General features: G+C 48.3%; 2 protein-coding genes across 10 annotated transcripts in view, besides 10 other annotated features; one reads left to right on the top strand and one right to left on the bottom strand.

Annotated features, from left to right (window-relative positions):
* Window positions 1-4,056, top strand: part of Efr3b (EFR3 homolog B) — a 76,550-nt gene extending 72,494 nt beyond the window's left edge. For all 5 annotated transcript variants that reach the window (XM_030246875.1, XM_011243888.1, XM_030246876.1 and 2 more), the window contains one exon: window positions 63-4,056. In XM_030246875.1, the coding sequence (XP_030102735.1) occupies window positions 63-168 (106 nt within the window). In that variant the 3' untranslated portion in view covers window positions 169-4,056. The remainder of the gene's footprint in view (window positions 1-62) is intronic.
* A 1,910-nt stretch (window positions 4,057-5,966) lies between these two features.
* Window positions 5,967-11,665, bottom strand: Pomc (pro-opiomelanocortin-alpha). Of its 5 annotated transcripts, none has more exons than NM_001278581.1 (4): window positions 11,564-11,665; window positions 11,047-11,222; window positions 8,350-8,534; window positions 5,967-6,717 (listed from the first exon to the last, which is right to left on the bottom strand). In NM_001278581.1, the coding sequence occupies exons 3-4, from the start codon at window positions 8,479-8,481 to the stop codon at window positions 6,142-6,144; spliced, it is 708 nt and encodes a 235-aa protein (NP_001265510.1). In that variant the 5' UTR covers window positions 8,482-8,534; window positions 11,047-11,222; window positions 11,564-11,665; the 3' UTR covers window positions 5,967-6,141. The 5 variants fall into 5 exon arrangements, with proteins under 5 accessions (NP_001265510.1, NP_001265511.1, NP_001265512.1 ...); NM_001278582.1 differs by lacking the exon at window positions 11,047-11,222 and adding an exon at window positions 9,681-9,791; NM_001278583.1 differs by lacking the exon at window positions 11,047-11,222 and adding an exon at window positions 9,681-9,791 and having other exon boundaries at window positions 8,350-8,504.
* Window positions 11,578-12,089: a promoter. NCBI's record gives the evidence for it as "EXISTENCE:reporter gene assay evidence [ECO:0000049][PMID:24506071]".
* Window positions 11,578-12,163: a biological region, named in NCBI's record as "Pomc promoter region". NCBI's record gives its function as "regulatory_interactions: Pomc".
* Window positions 11,684-11,690: a TATA box. NCBI's record gives the evidence for it as "COORDINATES:motif similarity evidence [ECO:0000028][PMID:24506071]".
* Window positions 11,691-12,163: a promoter, noted in NCBI's record as "-0.5 kb to -0.03 kb fragment". NCBI's record gives its function as "drives expression in pituitary cells stimulated by Pitx and Tbx19" and the evidence as "EXISTENCE:reporter gene assay evidence [ECO:0000049][PMID:17698954]".
* Window positions 11,751-11,765: a protein binding site, noted in NCBI's record as "Sp1 site; Sp1 binding bloced by DNA methylation". NCBI's record gives its function as "positive regulation of transcription" and the evidence as "EXISTENCE:protein binding evidence [ECO:0000024][PMID:24379351]".
* Window positions 11,757-11,791: a protein binding site, noted in NCBI's record as "RELA and SP1 probe; Rela binding blocked by DNA methylation". NCBI's record gives its function as "positive regulation of transcription" and the evidence as "EXISTENCE:protein binding evidence [ECO:0000024][PMID:23370526]".
* Window positions 11,832-11,843: a transcriptional cis regulatory region, noted in NCBI's record as "-184 proximal PP1 element". NCBI's record gives its function as "positive regulation of transcription" and the evidence as "EXISTENCE:transgenic organism evidence [ECO:0001131][PMID:17698954]".
* Window positions 11,975-12,005: a protein binding site, noted in NCBI's record as "Mecp2 EMSA 2; binding requires DNA methylation". NCBI's record gives its function as "promotes epigenetic silencing of promoter" and the evidence as "EXISTENCE:protein binding evidence [ECO:0000024][PMID:24506071]".
* Window positions 12,007-12,040: a protein binding site, noted in NCBI's record as "FoxO1 site". NCBI's record gives the evidence for it as "EXISTENCE:protein binding evidence [ECO:0000024][PMID:25510553]".
* Window positions 12,051-12,075: a protein binding site, noted in NCBI's record as "Mecp2 EMSA 1; binding requires DNA methylation". NCBI's record gives its function as "promotes epigenetic silencing of promoter" and the evidence as "EXISTENCE:protein binding evidence [ECO:0000024][PMID:24506071]".

Genomic DNA, 12,524 nt, shown 5'->3' with positions numbered 1-12,524 from the left:
CAGTTGCACCAGGGTAGGACCCCAGCTCTTGGTTCCTACCTCTCTCCTCTGTGTGTCTCCAGGCCCCCTCCAAGCCCTTCAGGAACCATCAGCGCAGCCTACGGCCAGCCGCAAAACCACTCCATCCCTGTCTATGAGATGAAGTTTCCTGATCTGTGTGTATACTGAACTCCAGGAGACAGAGCTCCTTAGAGGACACAGTCTGCAAGAGGACCACCCCCCTGCTCACTCTCACCTTGGAAATCTAGCTGGGATGGCTAAGAACTTGTCACCTTGGACAGTGAGCAAAAGGTCCTCTCTGGTCCTCTGTGGTCCTCCTTCCTCCTTGTCGTCTTCCGTGAGAAGAGTCCAGCCACCTCTCCTCTGGGCTAATAAGCATCTGACCTGTCTTCTCTTGTATCAGCCAGGGACAGAGAATCACAAGGACATCTCCATTGAGAAGCAGAAGGGCCTGGGAAGCCTCCATTGGGGATGTGTCTATGAGGGAGTGTCAGCCACTCCCAAAGAAAGGAGCCTGATATCCACATGGTTGGTCAAAGGAGGGCAGAGGTGGCACCTGGGGAAATGACCCTGTGAAAGCTCAGAAGTGATGTCTGCTCTCGCCTCTTAAGTCTTGGTTGTCTTACCCAGCATCCCGCCTACTCTCTAGTTGTCTGCATTTCTTTTTCTACTATTAATCAATGCTGAGGACTTACAGCCAGAGCTGGGGACAGACACTGGAGCCAGCAAGGCTAGCAGAAGAGCTGGGGATGGAGAGGGGCTGGGTCTCCCAGACTGGGTGGCAGCTTCAGCAAAGCACGAGTGTGGTGAGTCTGTGTCCTGGCTGCGTAGCATCTTCCCACATCTCTGTCCAGAGGAAGCTTGGGGTGGGTCTTCTCTGGTTCTCTCTCTTCTGGATGTTTCCTAGTTGTTAAGTTTGGTCCCTGATGTCTTTGTTTCCACAGCCTCTGGGATGAGAGAAAGCTGAGCAAGCTAGCTGGTTCTAGGTGGCTGGAGAGGGGGGGAGGAAGTGCCAGGGCCCTGAGGCCTGTCTGCATCACTTCCTCTGGAAGATGCTCCCAGCAGTAGTGAGGGCTTGAGAGAGAGGCAGGCAGTTGAGCAAGTGGCACTTTAGAATTTGGGGAAAGAAAGATTTAACAACTAGGATTGAAAAAATATTTTCCCTCTTTGGGCTAAGTCTGAGACACTGGGGATAATTGGCCTTGCTTGTAGCCTGGGTAGAGGTGTTAGGAATCACTTTGGCTTCCATTTTCCCTATGTGCTACCTCCCTGTCCCTATGTGACTTGGTGTGCTGGGAGCAGCTGACCCAGGACTGGGTGGGTGCAAACAAGGCCACTTGCAGTTATCTTGGTTTGGCCCTTTCCTGATGTCCCTCGTGGTGTCTCCGTGCCTCTCAGAATGCCTAGCAGTGGGCATACTCCACGGTCCAAGATAGTCCATCTTTTCCCTTTCAAACTTCCCATACGTTTTCCAAGCTGTTTTTCTCTCAGGACCAACATTGCTCCAGAGATTTTTGGTTTGGTTTGGTTTGGTTTGGTTTTTTTCGAGACAGGGTTTCTCTGTGTAGCCCTGGCTGTCCTGGAACTCACTTCGTAGACCAGGCTGGCCTTGAACTCAGAAATCCACCTGCCTCTGCCTCCCAAGTGCTAGGATTAAAGGCAGAGATTTTGCTTCTTGTAAAGGGGAAGTGGTTCTGTGGTCTGCAGGAATCATTTCTAAGGTATGGTTGTAGGCAGTGTGGCCTGGGGTCATAAAGGAGAAGTTGAGCTCCTCGGGACCCTGCATAGTGACAGCCTGCTCACTAGGACAGGTGGCAACATTTTCCAGAATTAGGAGAACTTGAGCACATGTACTTTTCGTTGCATATGTGATAAATATCACAGATGGGGCACTCCTGACCCTTTCCCCAGAGTTTCCCATTTGTAATACAACTCTTTCCCATGTTCTCTGCACTGAGCTACGGGCTCACGGCTCCAGCATGGCCTGCATGATCTCAGGTCCCTGAGGACAACACCCCAACACCACTCACATGGCTTTGGAGCTGTGTGGCTACTGCTCAACCCAAGTTTATAAGCATGGCCTTGAAGGCAAGTTTAAGCATGAAGGCAAGTAACCTTTTAGAAACTAAGAAAATTTAAGCCTTGTGCTAAAAACTGTCTTTTTTCACTTGCCGGCCACATCCTCTATCCTCTGCTTAGCTAGAGTAAGAGTCCATTAGTTTCTTTATTGTTCCCCACTGATGTCATTGTCCACCCCTGAGACACCTTAACCCTAGTTGTGGATTGGGAGAGACACTTCCTTGGAGTCTTTTGAGAGCCAGCATCAGAACCAGATGCCTCCAGGCCCACACAGATATGTCTGTCTCTCACCTTGCCCTGGGAACAGAAGAAAGGCACAGCGTTCATGTCTGCAGAATCAATGGCTGCTCGGTCTAAGTATTTCTTTTTCTTCATGCCGTGGCTGTGTAGTAGGGACATGCTGCTTTTAGAGAACTGGTCACTTGTGTGCCCTCTTCTTGGTAGAATTGATTTAAATTTACATCCAGTAGGATACTGGGTTGCCTGTTGACAGGAAATGGAATCTGATCGTGACCAAGTATGCCTCAGAGTCAGGAAGTCTAGATGGTGGGTGCAGGAGGATCTGTCCCTCCATCACAAGGCAGGGAAAAGAAGCACAGCGAGTGGAGGCCGGGGAGCAGCCCAGTGCCCATGCTTTTCTAGCCCCTGGTGTCTGATCGCACTGTCTCAAATTCTGTTCTCTTTCCCTATTGTAAACCAGAATCCAAAGGAGCCAACAAACCTATTAAGGCCAAGCAGTCCCTACCCCACCCCCATGATCAAAGCACCCAGGGCTCTGGCCTAGAGAGTGACATCCTACTGACAGAATGTAGCAGGTGGGAGTGTGTTTAGGGTTAGGAGTTAACGTGGTTGACCATAAAAGTGTAAACAGTAGATTAAGAGAAAATGCCTGATCCAGAAGCAGCTGCTGTTTTCCTATGCTGAGTCAGTTTCTTGTTTTCTCTTGACTAAAATAGATGGTTTCATGACTCCTAAGTGGCCTCATCAGAAAACCTAGAAATGCCCCCTCTGGCTCCCACCTTCACGCAAAGCCGGAGAACGTAGGCTGGGACCAAGGACCCTGGTCAGAGCAGCCATATCCCATATGCTGCCTGTGCGTATGGGATATGTTACTGGTCTTGGTCCACACGATGCAGTTCAGCTGAAGTAGGATTGGAAAAGCCTTAAGACTCTTGACTTCCTGAAAAGAAGCCCCAGACTTCTTGAGGGTCCCTGGGTCGTGGTGCCTTCCAGTTGTCCTTTTGGTGTCATAGACCTGCCAACCTGCTACAGAGAAAGCTGCTAAGCCCTGTGGCTTAGCTGTGTTTGGGGCCTGGGGGAAAGGCAAGGTCTAAGCTGTGGGTCTGAACTTTGTGTTTAAAAGTAGATTTGGAGGTCGGGAAGGGGTCTGCTTTTTTTGACCTTCTCCAGCAAGCAGATTGCACCAAAGCAAGAATTCTGTCCTCGGAATCTGGGAATAAAATTTAGGGGAAACAGTCTGGTTTCTATGACCCTATAAAGCTGGGTCTTGTCTAAAGACTGCAGAGGGAAATCATGGGAGGCCCTGATCGTGATTCTGGGCACCAGCCTGGCTCCTCAGGGAGCACGGAGATCTTCTGAGCCCAGCACTTGCCCTTTCTGAACTCTTAATGACTGGAGTCTGGCACATGGAGTATAAAAGTGCACACCCATAGATGCTGCAGCCCATCATCTCAGTGTGTCCGAGTTTTTGAGACCTTCATGCCTGGCTGAGTGTGTGTATGTGTCAATGTCCGTGCATGTGTGTGATGTAGTTTATAGTTGCCAACATTGTATATATAATAGCTGACATATTTATATGTGAGTACAGAATTGGCACCTGTGGCAGTCTTCTATGTTTTAAACTTGTTGAATCAACTTAGTTTTCCTTCCAGGGAAGGGGGTATTCTGAAGTCATTTTTTAGAACTATTAGCTGTGGTTGGTGCCCTTTTCAAATAAATGTTAATGTTGTCACCATATGGCTGTCTATTTGAATTCTTAAAAGAAAATAGCGTTTTTCTGTTTGTGTGGATAAAAACAGAATTTGAAAAATATCAAGTGTACCATTGGCATTTATCCACCTCCACTGACCCTGACTTTACATCTGGCTCTAATGAAGGAGGGAGGAGAGGATATTACAGATTTGGAAACCTGAAGGGTGGATTCCCAGCAAGGGAGCATCCTCAGGAGGGTGCAGGCCATTCCCCACCTCCCACATTAGTGAGAACTTAATCAGATTTTCTGACTCCCCTTCACACCAGGACTCGCAGGGCTCACCATGTCCTTGTGAACTCCTACCAGACATAAGGGCTTGTGAACAAATACACAAATACCAGGTTTATGATGTCTAATCAAAGTGATGGGTATGTGTGCATGCCCTGTAAATGTGTCTGCAGAAGTGTGACTCAACTTTGTAGAGACACCACAAGGAGACAGAAGCAACACAACACAGGCCTGCGGAGCTTGGAGTTTCTCTTGGATGAGGGGACAAACCAGACACATAGCAAATCACCTGCCATCCTGGCCAGACAGCGTGCCTTCCAGCACAGAGGGAGAGGACCTCGGGAACCCTAAAAATAAACAGGGCCACTGGATGAGTGTATGCCTGGCCTAGTAGAGGTGGTCTTGAACCTAGGCTTGCATTGAAAAAAAAAAAAAAGATTCTGAAGGTGGGCGAAGGTGACACTGGGGATGGGATGGGGGTCCAGGCATGAAGAACTGAAGAGTAACAATGAGACCAGCAGACATGACGTTTCCTTAATCCCAGGAGACATGAGCTAAAGGCTTGGCAGGGGAATGAACATGATTGACATGTTCATCTCTATACATACATGTAGAATTACATATATCCTTTTTTTATACATGTTCATGCTCTATATATTTTGCCCCAAAAGCTTGCAACTAATGAGAAATTGGGCCATGGGACTGACAAGCTCTTTTAAAAATATATGCATTAATGTATATTGTATATAATGTAATGTCTGCATGGGCAGGAAAGCTACTGGAAGCAGGTTGGTTAGTGGACATCTGCAGGGAGAACTGAGAATGAAATTGAACATCACGGGGAAGGGGCTGGGAAGACACAGCAAGATAGGAAACCAATGCCCTCAAGGCTTGAGCCGAGGGACAGTGCATCTATCTCCTTGGGGTATAAAGAAGAGGGTGAGACCGTGTGTCTTAAGAGTTTATGTGAGGGCTGGTGAGATGGCTCAGCAGGTAAGAGCACCCGACTGCTCTTCTGAAGGTCCGGAGTTCAAATCCCAGCAACCACATGGTGGCTCACAACCATCCGTAACAAGATCTGACTCCCTCTTCTGGAGTGTCTGAAGACAGCTACAGTGTACTTACATATAATAAATAATAAATCTTTAAAAAATAAAGGGAAAGGAGAAATGCACTTTAAAAAAAAAAAAAAAAAGTTTATGTGAATAACCAAATCAGACCGGCTACCACCTCTCAATTCTCACATTTTCCTGAAAAAATGATGGAATCTCTATTTTCCTTTTATCCTCCCCAGAGCCCTTATACCAAGAATATAAAGAGACAGATAACTAATCCCTGGGAGGGTTCAGGAACCTGCCTGGGGTCACAGATAAGGACTCAACATTGCAGAGTGTCCCTGTGTCCCTGTAACTTCCTGAGTGACATCCCAGAGACATTCCCAGTGGGGAATAGGTCTTGGTAGCGCCACCTGGCTTCAGGTCCCTAAGGTCAGTCACTCTTGTAGGACTTGGCTTTGGGCCAGGCTCAAATTAAGCAGCCATTCTAGAAGAGTTGGACAGAGAACCACCCTGGGCCACCCAAACTATCTAGTCCCCCACCAAGAGTGTTTGCTGGGGCAAGGAGGTTGAGAAATGTTTTCTTTACATTCTAGCATCTGGTCACGTGATAGTGTAACTGGACAGTTGTGTTTTGACTTTATTTACGCAGTTTTTATTGAAGATCAGAGCCGACTGTGAAATCTGAAAGGTTTTATTTCCTAACACAGGTAACTCTAAGAGGCTAGAGGTCATCAGCTCGCCCATGCAGGGAGGGGGCCTTGGAATGAGAAGACCCCTGCACCCTCACTGGCCCTTCTTGTGCGCGTTCTTGATGATGGCGTTCTTGAAGAGCGTCACCAGGGGCGTCTGGCTCTTCTCGGAGGTCATGAAGCCACCGTAACGCTTGTCCTTGGGCGGGTTGCTCCAGCGGAAGTGCTCCACCCGGTAGGGCCCGTCGTCCTTCTCCGCGTCGGACTCCAGGACCTGCTCCAAGCCTAATGGCCGCTCGCCTTCCAGCTCCCTCTTGAACTCTAGGGGAAAGGCCTCCGCCGACTCGTTCTCAGCAACGTTGGGGTACACCTTCACCGGGCGCCGTTTCTTGCCCACCGGCTTGCCCCAGCGGAAGTGCTCCATGGAGTAGGAGCGCTTGCCCTCGCGTGGACTCGGCTCTGGACTGCCATCTCCCCACACCGCCTCTTCCTCCGCACGCCTCTGCGCCGCGCTGCCAGCACTGCTGCTGTTCCTGGGGCCGAAGCGGTCCCAGCGGAAGTGACCCATGACGTACTTCCGGGGGTTTTCAGTCAGGGGCTGTTCATCTCCGTTGCCAGGAAACACGGGCGTCTCCAGCGAGAGGTCGAGTTTGCAAGCCCGGATGCAAGCCTGTAGGGAGGCCAGGCGAGTGAGCCAAGCCTGGCTCTGCGGCCACCGTTTCTGCACCCTAATTCGGGTTCCAGTTTGGGCCTCAAGACCATCACACCTAGCAGTGTGGACTCCCGAGGTCCCACCAACATCCTGCACCAAGCAGCTATTGCCCATGCATGATTCTGCCTAGATGGCAGTAAGCAGCCCAATCGACCCCTTGCTTATTTGTCTTTCTTAGCTCTTACTAGCAAGGTCTTGCACCAAAAGGGGTGTTGTCAATGGAGTCAAAGTATGGTACTATTTAAGTCCAGGACAGGCATGGGCCTGGAATTTGGGAAAGAATATTCCTGCTAATAGGTTTCTGGCTTCTGGGGGTCTGGACTTTAACAATGATCCAATCTTGCACCAGTAATCTACAAAGTTTTGTGCCTACTCCAGCCATGTATCCCTAGGTCTCTTGTCTCAAAACTTTCTTGCACCCACTAGGTCTTTTACTGTGTGCACTGATCTTGTATCATCTCAATCAGAATTTTGAGACAAACTGGTTAGTTTCCCTGCCACCTTATCCTAACTGGAAGAGAGGGTAAAAGGCACAGGATAAATCCTCCGCGAGGGGTCTGCTGGTGCAGCTACACCTAGAAGACTCACAACTGCATTCCTGGTTATTTTCACATAAGCTGCATCGTTAAGAAAGAAGGATCTGGTTAAGATCCCCCAGCTCATTGTGAGGTGTCAGAGAAACAGAGCCCATGACCTCTGACCTTCTTTACCCGCCACCCCCACCCCTTTCCTGGTGAGATCTCAGGAGAGGCTATGGAAGTCAGAAGCCTTGGGTTTTTCTGAACTGGATCTCCCAGGATTCCTTGGGCCTTCTAAGACTAAAACACACTGTATATGACCCTTGCTCTTGAGGAGGTCTCTTTCACCCTCAACTGTCCATTGATAAAACAAACAGGATGCTGTGGCAGACACTAGCGGGTACCCAACATTTGTGTGCACACATGTGCATGCACATGGTGACCTGAAAGGGGCCCCAACCTGTCCCAGAGAGCTTTTACATGCTTCCGCAGGTAAGACTGGGAAGGACCTTGGCTGAAGCCCTGTCTTCTAGAAGCAGCATGGGATATTTGGCACCAGTTTGGGGGAAGAAGAGGGGGGATGTTTTGGTCTTTTCTTCTCCCTCTGGCCCTCTGGAGATGGAGTGTGGAAATACCTGACTAGTAACTGGCTTTGTAACTGAGAGAACATAAAGAGGGAAGAAATATGAAATGAGTTTGTAGGTTCTCACTGTTTAAAGGGAGGTTGATTTGGGAGCCAAAGGGCTGAGTTATAGGATCAACTAAGAGCAATCGTGGCTAATGTAGCATCGTTTAAACTGAGTAGTGCTGAGGAGTCCTCACAGAAAGCAAAGCAGGGGATGAGAATAATCGATAGAAATTATGAACCAGCCCCCTTTCCCTGAAGCCATCCCCTCCTCACCTTTCCCTTATTCCAACCTTATGGAAAAAGTTCTATTGCTGCTGTGGGCCACTCCAATGAACGAAGATTAATTTCCCCGGCACCTCTTCCCACGGCCCTCTTCCCTTTGCTCTGTACTAACCCCGATGCCATCTTCCACCCAAACCAAGGTGGTGTCCGTGGCCCACATACCAGCAGGTTGCTCTCCGTGGTGAGGTCCTGGCACTGGCTGCTCTCCAGGCACCAGCTCCACACATCTATGGAGGTCTGAAGCAGGAGGGCCAGCAACAGGGCCCCTGAGCGACTGTAGCAGAATCTCGGCATCTTCCACGTGTCAGGCCTAGTCTCTGCAGAGGCAAACAAGATTGGAGGGACCCCTGCAAGGAGCAGAACAATGTTGGCCAGTCACCAGGAAGGACATTGAGCCAACACTAACAGCTCTTACCTTTACAGCCCAAGGCTTTCTGAGGACAGGAGTGGGGCTCAGAAGATGGAAGGTGTGTGTGTGTGTGTGTGTGTGTGTGTGTGTGTGTGTGTGTGTGTGTGTGTTTGATGAAAGGGATAGGGGTAGAGAGCACAGCACAAGCTATGGGCAGTTTCCCTCTCTGTTTCCTGTTAAAATCAGACCCTTAAAAAATTAGGTGAAGCTATTTGCCATATCACTTGGCCCAACCCCTCATTTGGGAGGTGGGAAAGCTGATGCCCCCAAAAGATCATTTCTTTTATGTCCATGATGAAGTAAAAGTATGTTTTTCCACATTCCCACATAGCTTCTAAGTTCACTGCCTGGAGAAAGCTATAGTTCAACACTCTGTATCCAAAGGGTGAGAGTAACTAAGACAAAAGATAGGAAAGTCCTGCCTTGGTTCCTTTCGCCTAACATTTGATCATTTCCCATGAAAGGTAGGTTTGAATACAGGCAAATAAAGCCAGTCCACTTAATCAAGGTTTGATATTCTATACACAAATTGCCTGGTGACTGTCATTTTCTAGACCCTAGTAACTTTGGGAAGATTTCTCTCTAAAGCAGATTCCACTTCCCTTAAAACTATCCTGTTTTCTAAACATACACACCACACATCATAAGTCTTGTAGTCTGAAATATGTGATTTTGAAGAGGATGTCAATATTGAGGACAGAGAGATAGGCAAAAGAATGGAAAGGAAGCTGCCTCCACAGTGGAGAACGACTAAGATACTGTGGAGGAATGCAAAGCACCTCTGGGCAGATATGGAGGTCAAAAGACCAACAGGCAGGAGAGAGAGAGAGAGAGAGAGAGAGAGAGAGAGAGAGAGAGAGCAACTTTGGTCCCCTGGTGTCCAGCTCTTCCCTCACACTGCTAGGTTCTTAGCCTGTGATATCTGTTCCCCCTCACCCAAGGACCCCTAATGTCACCCTACTCTGTAAAAGTTCCCCACCAACTTTACACTCATTCTGGATTTCAGATTACCAGCTGTTAGGAAGACATTTAATTAGATTAGAAAAATTAGTTCATAGTAAGATGTAAATACCCAGGCTCATACCTTTAATCCCAGCACCCAGGAAATAGAGGCAGGAGGATCTCTGAGTTCAAGACCAGCCTGGTCTACAGAAAAAATTCCAGAACAGCTAGGGTTACACAGAAATACCCTGACCTGAAAAAAATAAAATAAAATAAAATGTAATAATTTTAAAAAAGATGTAAATGACTTAAGTGTCTGTTACCCCTGATGAACATTTGCATTTTAAGATGAATATGACAGAAAATAAAGACGGGAGCCAAACCTCTATTTTTGAAAGGGAGGATTTGGAAGTGAAAGTCTTCCTTCAAGAATCTCTTTCTCCTCTCTGCTCCACCCCTGCACCATTCTTCTAGAGCTGGTTTTTCCTGCAAGCTCTGAGTGTCTTTTTCAGAACAACCATTAGTAGGCGCTAGCAGTCATTGAACTATGTGGTCCGTACCTCAGCCTAGAAGCAACCTTGTTCACCATTGCTGGGGCTCAGGCTCAGACTGGAGCAAATTAGCTCAAAATGCTGAGATCACAAAATTCCCCCAGATAGGAAAGCATAAAAAATGATAAATAGCATGAAAACATATTAGTAAAGAAAAGTAAGATCATGCAAGTCCTCTCACTAAGTTTCCATTGTCCTGAAAGTTGTGTGACCATCTTTGAAGGAGCCACAGTTGAGATTTCAGGCCTTCAAAATTGTGCCTTCTCTTCCTAGCCCACCCACTGTGTGCTGAAATTCTTATGCCCCACTCCTAGAGCATTTTATTTGTATTTCTCCCTTTTCTTACAATGAAACAAATGTCTTATTTGTGCCTCTTTTTTTTTTTAATCAAAAGTATTGAGGGAAATGTCAAATGCTGTGCTTTTCATAGATAGGAGAGTGTCAGGTTCCAGTCATTAACATCTCTGGAAGACAGAAGGTTGTGGTTTATTCATTTTGACAGAACTGCGCTTATTAGGGCCCCAGAAAAGTCTCTGAACTCAGTAGAGCTTATATGTTCTGCTCTCAGAGTGACTGCGACAAGCTGTGTATAAATCTGAGAGGCACAGAGATGCGGCTTCATCCATACACAGTGCGTTTGCTTCAACTTCTATAAGACCCAAAGGAAACAATCTGCACTTACTTTATACATTGACAAACTTCTTTTCATTTTACTTAACTCCTTCCAGCCATTCTGTGAAAGCTTCCCATGATTTATACATGGAAAACTTGAGGGAATCTTTCTCTCCATTTGAAATGTCCTTTACCTGAGTATGGGTCCTTACAAATTGCTGCAACGCCCCCACAGTTTTATAAAGGCTTCCGAAAGTAGACGGAGTATTTCAGAACCTTGGACAGTTCCCTCCCACACCCTGTTTTTAAATCTGAGCTGGATCTTGAAGACAAGAACCTACTTACCGTCCTGTCCTATAACCCACGTAATTATCACAATGCAACCACCCCAGATCTGCTAAGATGCGCAGAGAAACGAGGGTTTGGACGTCTACAGCAACAACAAATGAACTCCACCATTAGGAGTTTATTGTGACTCGGCTTTCTCTCCCGCTATCTTTCCAACATGTTCAGTCTCCTGCCTTAAAGAAGATATACAAGTCCAAACAATCGGAAGGAGAAGCCTAAAGGGGAACTCTCCCAAAATCTCCCCAGGGGCCAGTCGGAGTCTAAGACAATCCTAAGCCTCCCAACACTTCATTCCTCCATGCGGACTCTGGGACCATCCCCAGATGGAGTCGCCAAACCACCTGCTCTCTGGAGCAGTCTGTCAACCCATCATCCGGGCTCAGCTCTCTCCCATCTCAGAAGTTTGAGAAGAGGTCAGGTCCGCTACAAACCAGAACGCCAGTCTGCTGAGGATCCCAAGGTCCGGGGTCAGAGCTCAGAGTAAGGGAGCTGTCCAGAGCTGAGACACCCTTACCTGTCGCGGAAAGGCAGCTCTCTGGGGACAAAGATGTTCAGTGGCCTCTCTTAGTCACTGCTCTTAACCTCTTTTCTCTTCCGTCGCCTCCCGTTTGGTCCCTGTCGCTCTTCTCTCTTCTTTTATACTTGCAGGGTTGGGTGGGTGAGCCTTGGACGTGACCTTCCTGGCAGCGCTTCTGCAGCGAAGGGGGGCGGCGGGCCTCGGGAGGGGGGCTTCCCGGTCCTGGCTGAGCGCAAGGCACATCTGCCTGGAAAGCGCGGAGGCTGGCGTTAGCACAGACCCGCTGAAGCGCACACCTGGCGCTGGTGGTTAGGAAGAACTTAATTAAGAATGGTGTTGAATCTCCACTTAGAACTGGACAGAGGCTTAGCGTCCCTGTGCGAGGCAGGCCTAGTTCTGAGATCTTGCAGATCGGAGTGGAATTACCTATGTGCGTCCATCTGCCTTCCTGGCATTTGGAGGTAAATATCACTAATGAGGAAGGGGATTTGTTATGTCGCAGATTTCCCCAATGATGGGAAAGTGTGATATCTTGTGAAACCAAAATCTCAGTTCCGTTTTGAGAAGGGAGACAACAGAGGCTGTCAAGAGTCACGGCCGCCCAAGGCAGGCTACCTTTTGGAGTGGGGTGTGTGCCTGCCTTGATTCCCCAATACTTATTTCAAGACAGGTGTCCTTCTGTGCCCAAACTCTAAGGGCAAGGTCATGCCAGCCTCAGACTATTAACCAAGAGGTGCAGCGCTCTGTGGTGGGCAATGGAAATGGAAGCCATCCCGGGGCTGAGCTGGCAGAATGGTCTGGGTGGGGATTGTCTGACAGCCCTCACCATGTGGCCAGGCCCAGGCATTCTGGCTTAGCTGTGAACTCACAGGCCAAAACAGAAGGAAGAACAGACCTGCAGTGGCATCTACCTGAGCCAGCACAAAGAGCAAAACTTGTGAAGAGAGCTGTGGCTGGC

This window comes from Mus musculus, chromosome 12, assembly GCF_000001635.26.
Source record: "Mus musculus strain C57BL/6J chromosome 12, GRCm38.p6 C57BL/6J".
NCBI lineage: Eukaryota > Metazoa > Chordata > Mammalia > Rodentia > Muridae > Mus > Mus musculus.
The sequence above is the reverse complement of the archived record's forward strand: the minus strand, read 5'-3'. Positions and strand labels throughout refer to the sequence as shown.

What these genes read in the sequence shown, in the direction of transcription:
- Pomc (NM_001278581.1), bottom strand. Translation starts at nt 8,481, where the DNA reads ATGCCGAGATTCTGCTACAGTCGCTCAGGGGCCCTGTTGCTGGCCCTC. An exon ending in CCACGGAGAGCAACCTGCTG is followed by an intron (nt 6,718 to 8,349) that starts GTATGTGGGCCA and finishes GCCTCCCTACAG; the next exon opens with GCTTGCATCCGGGCTTGCAA.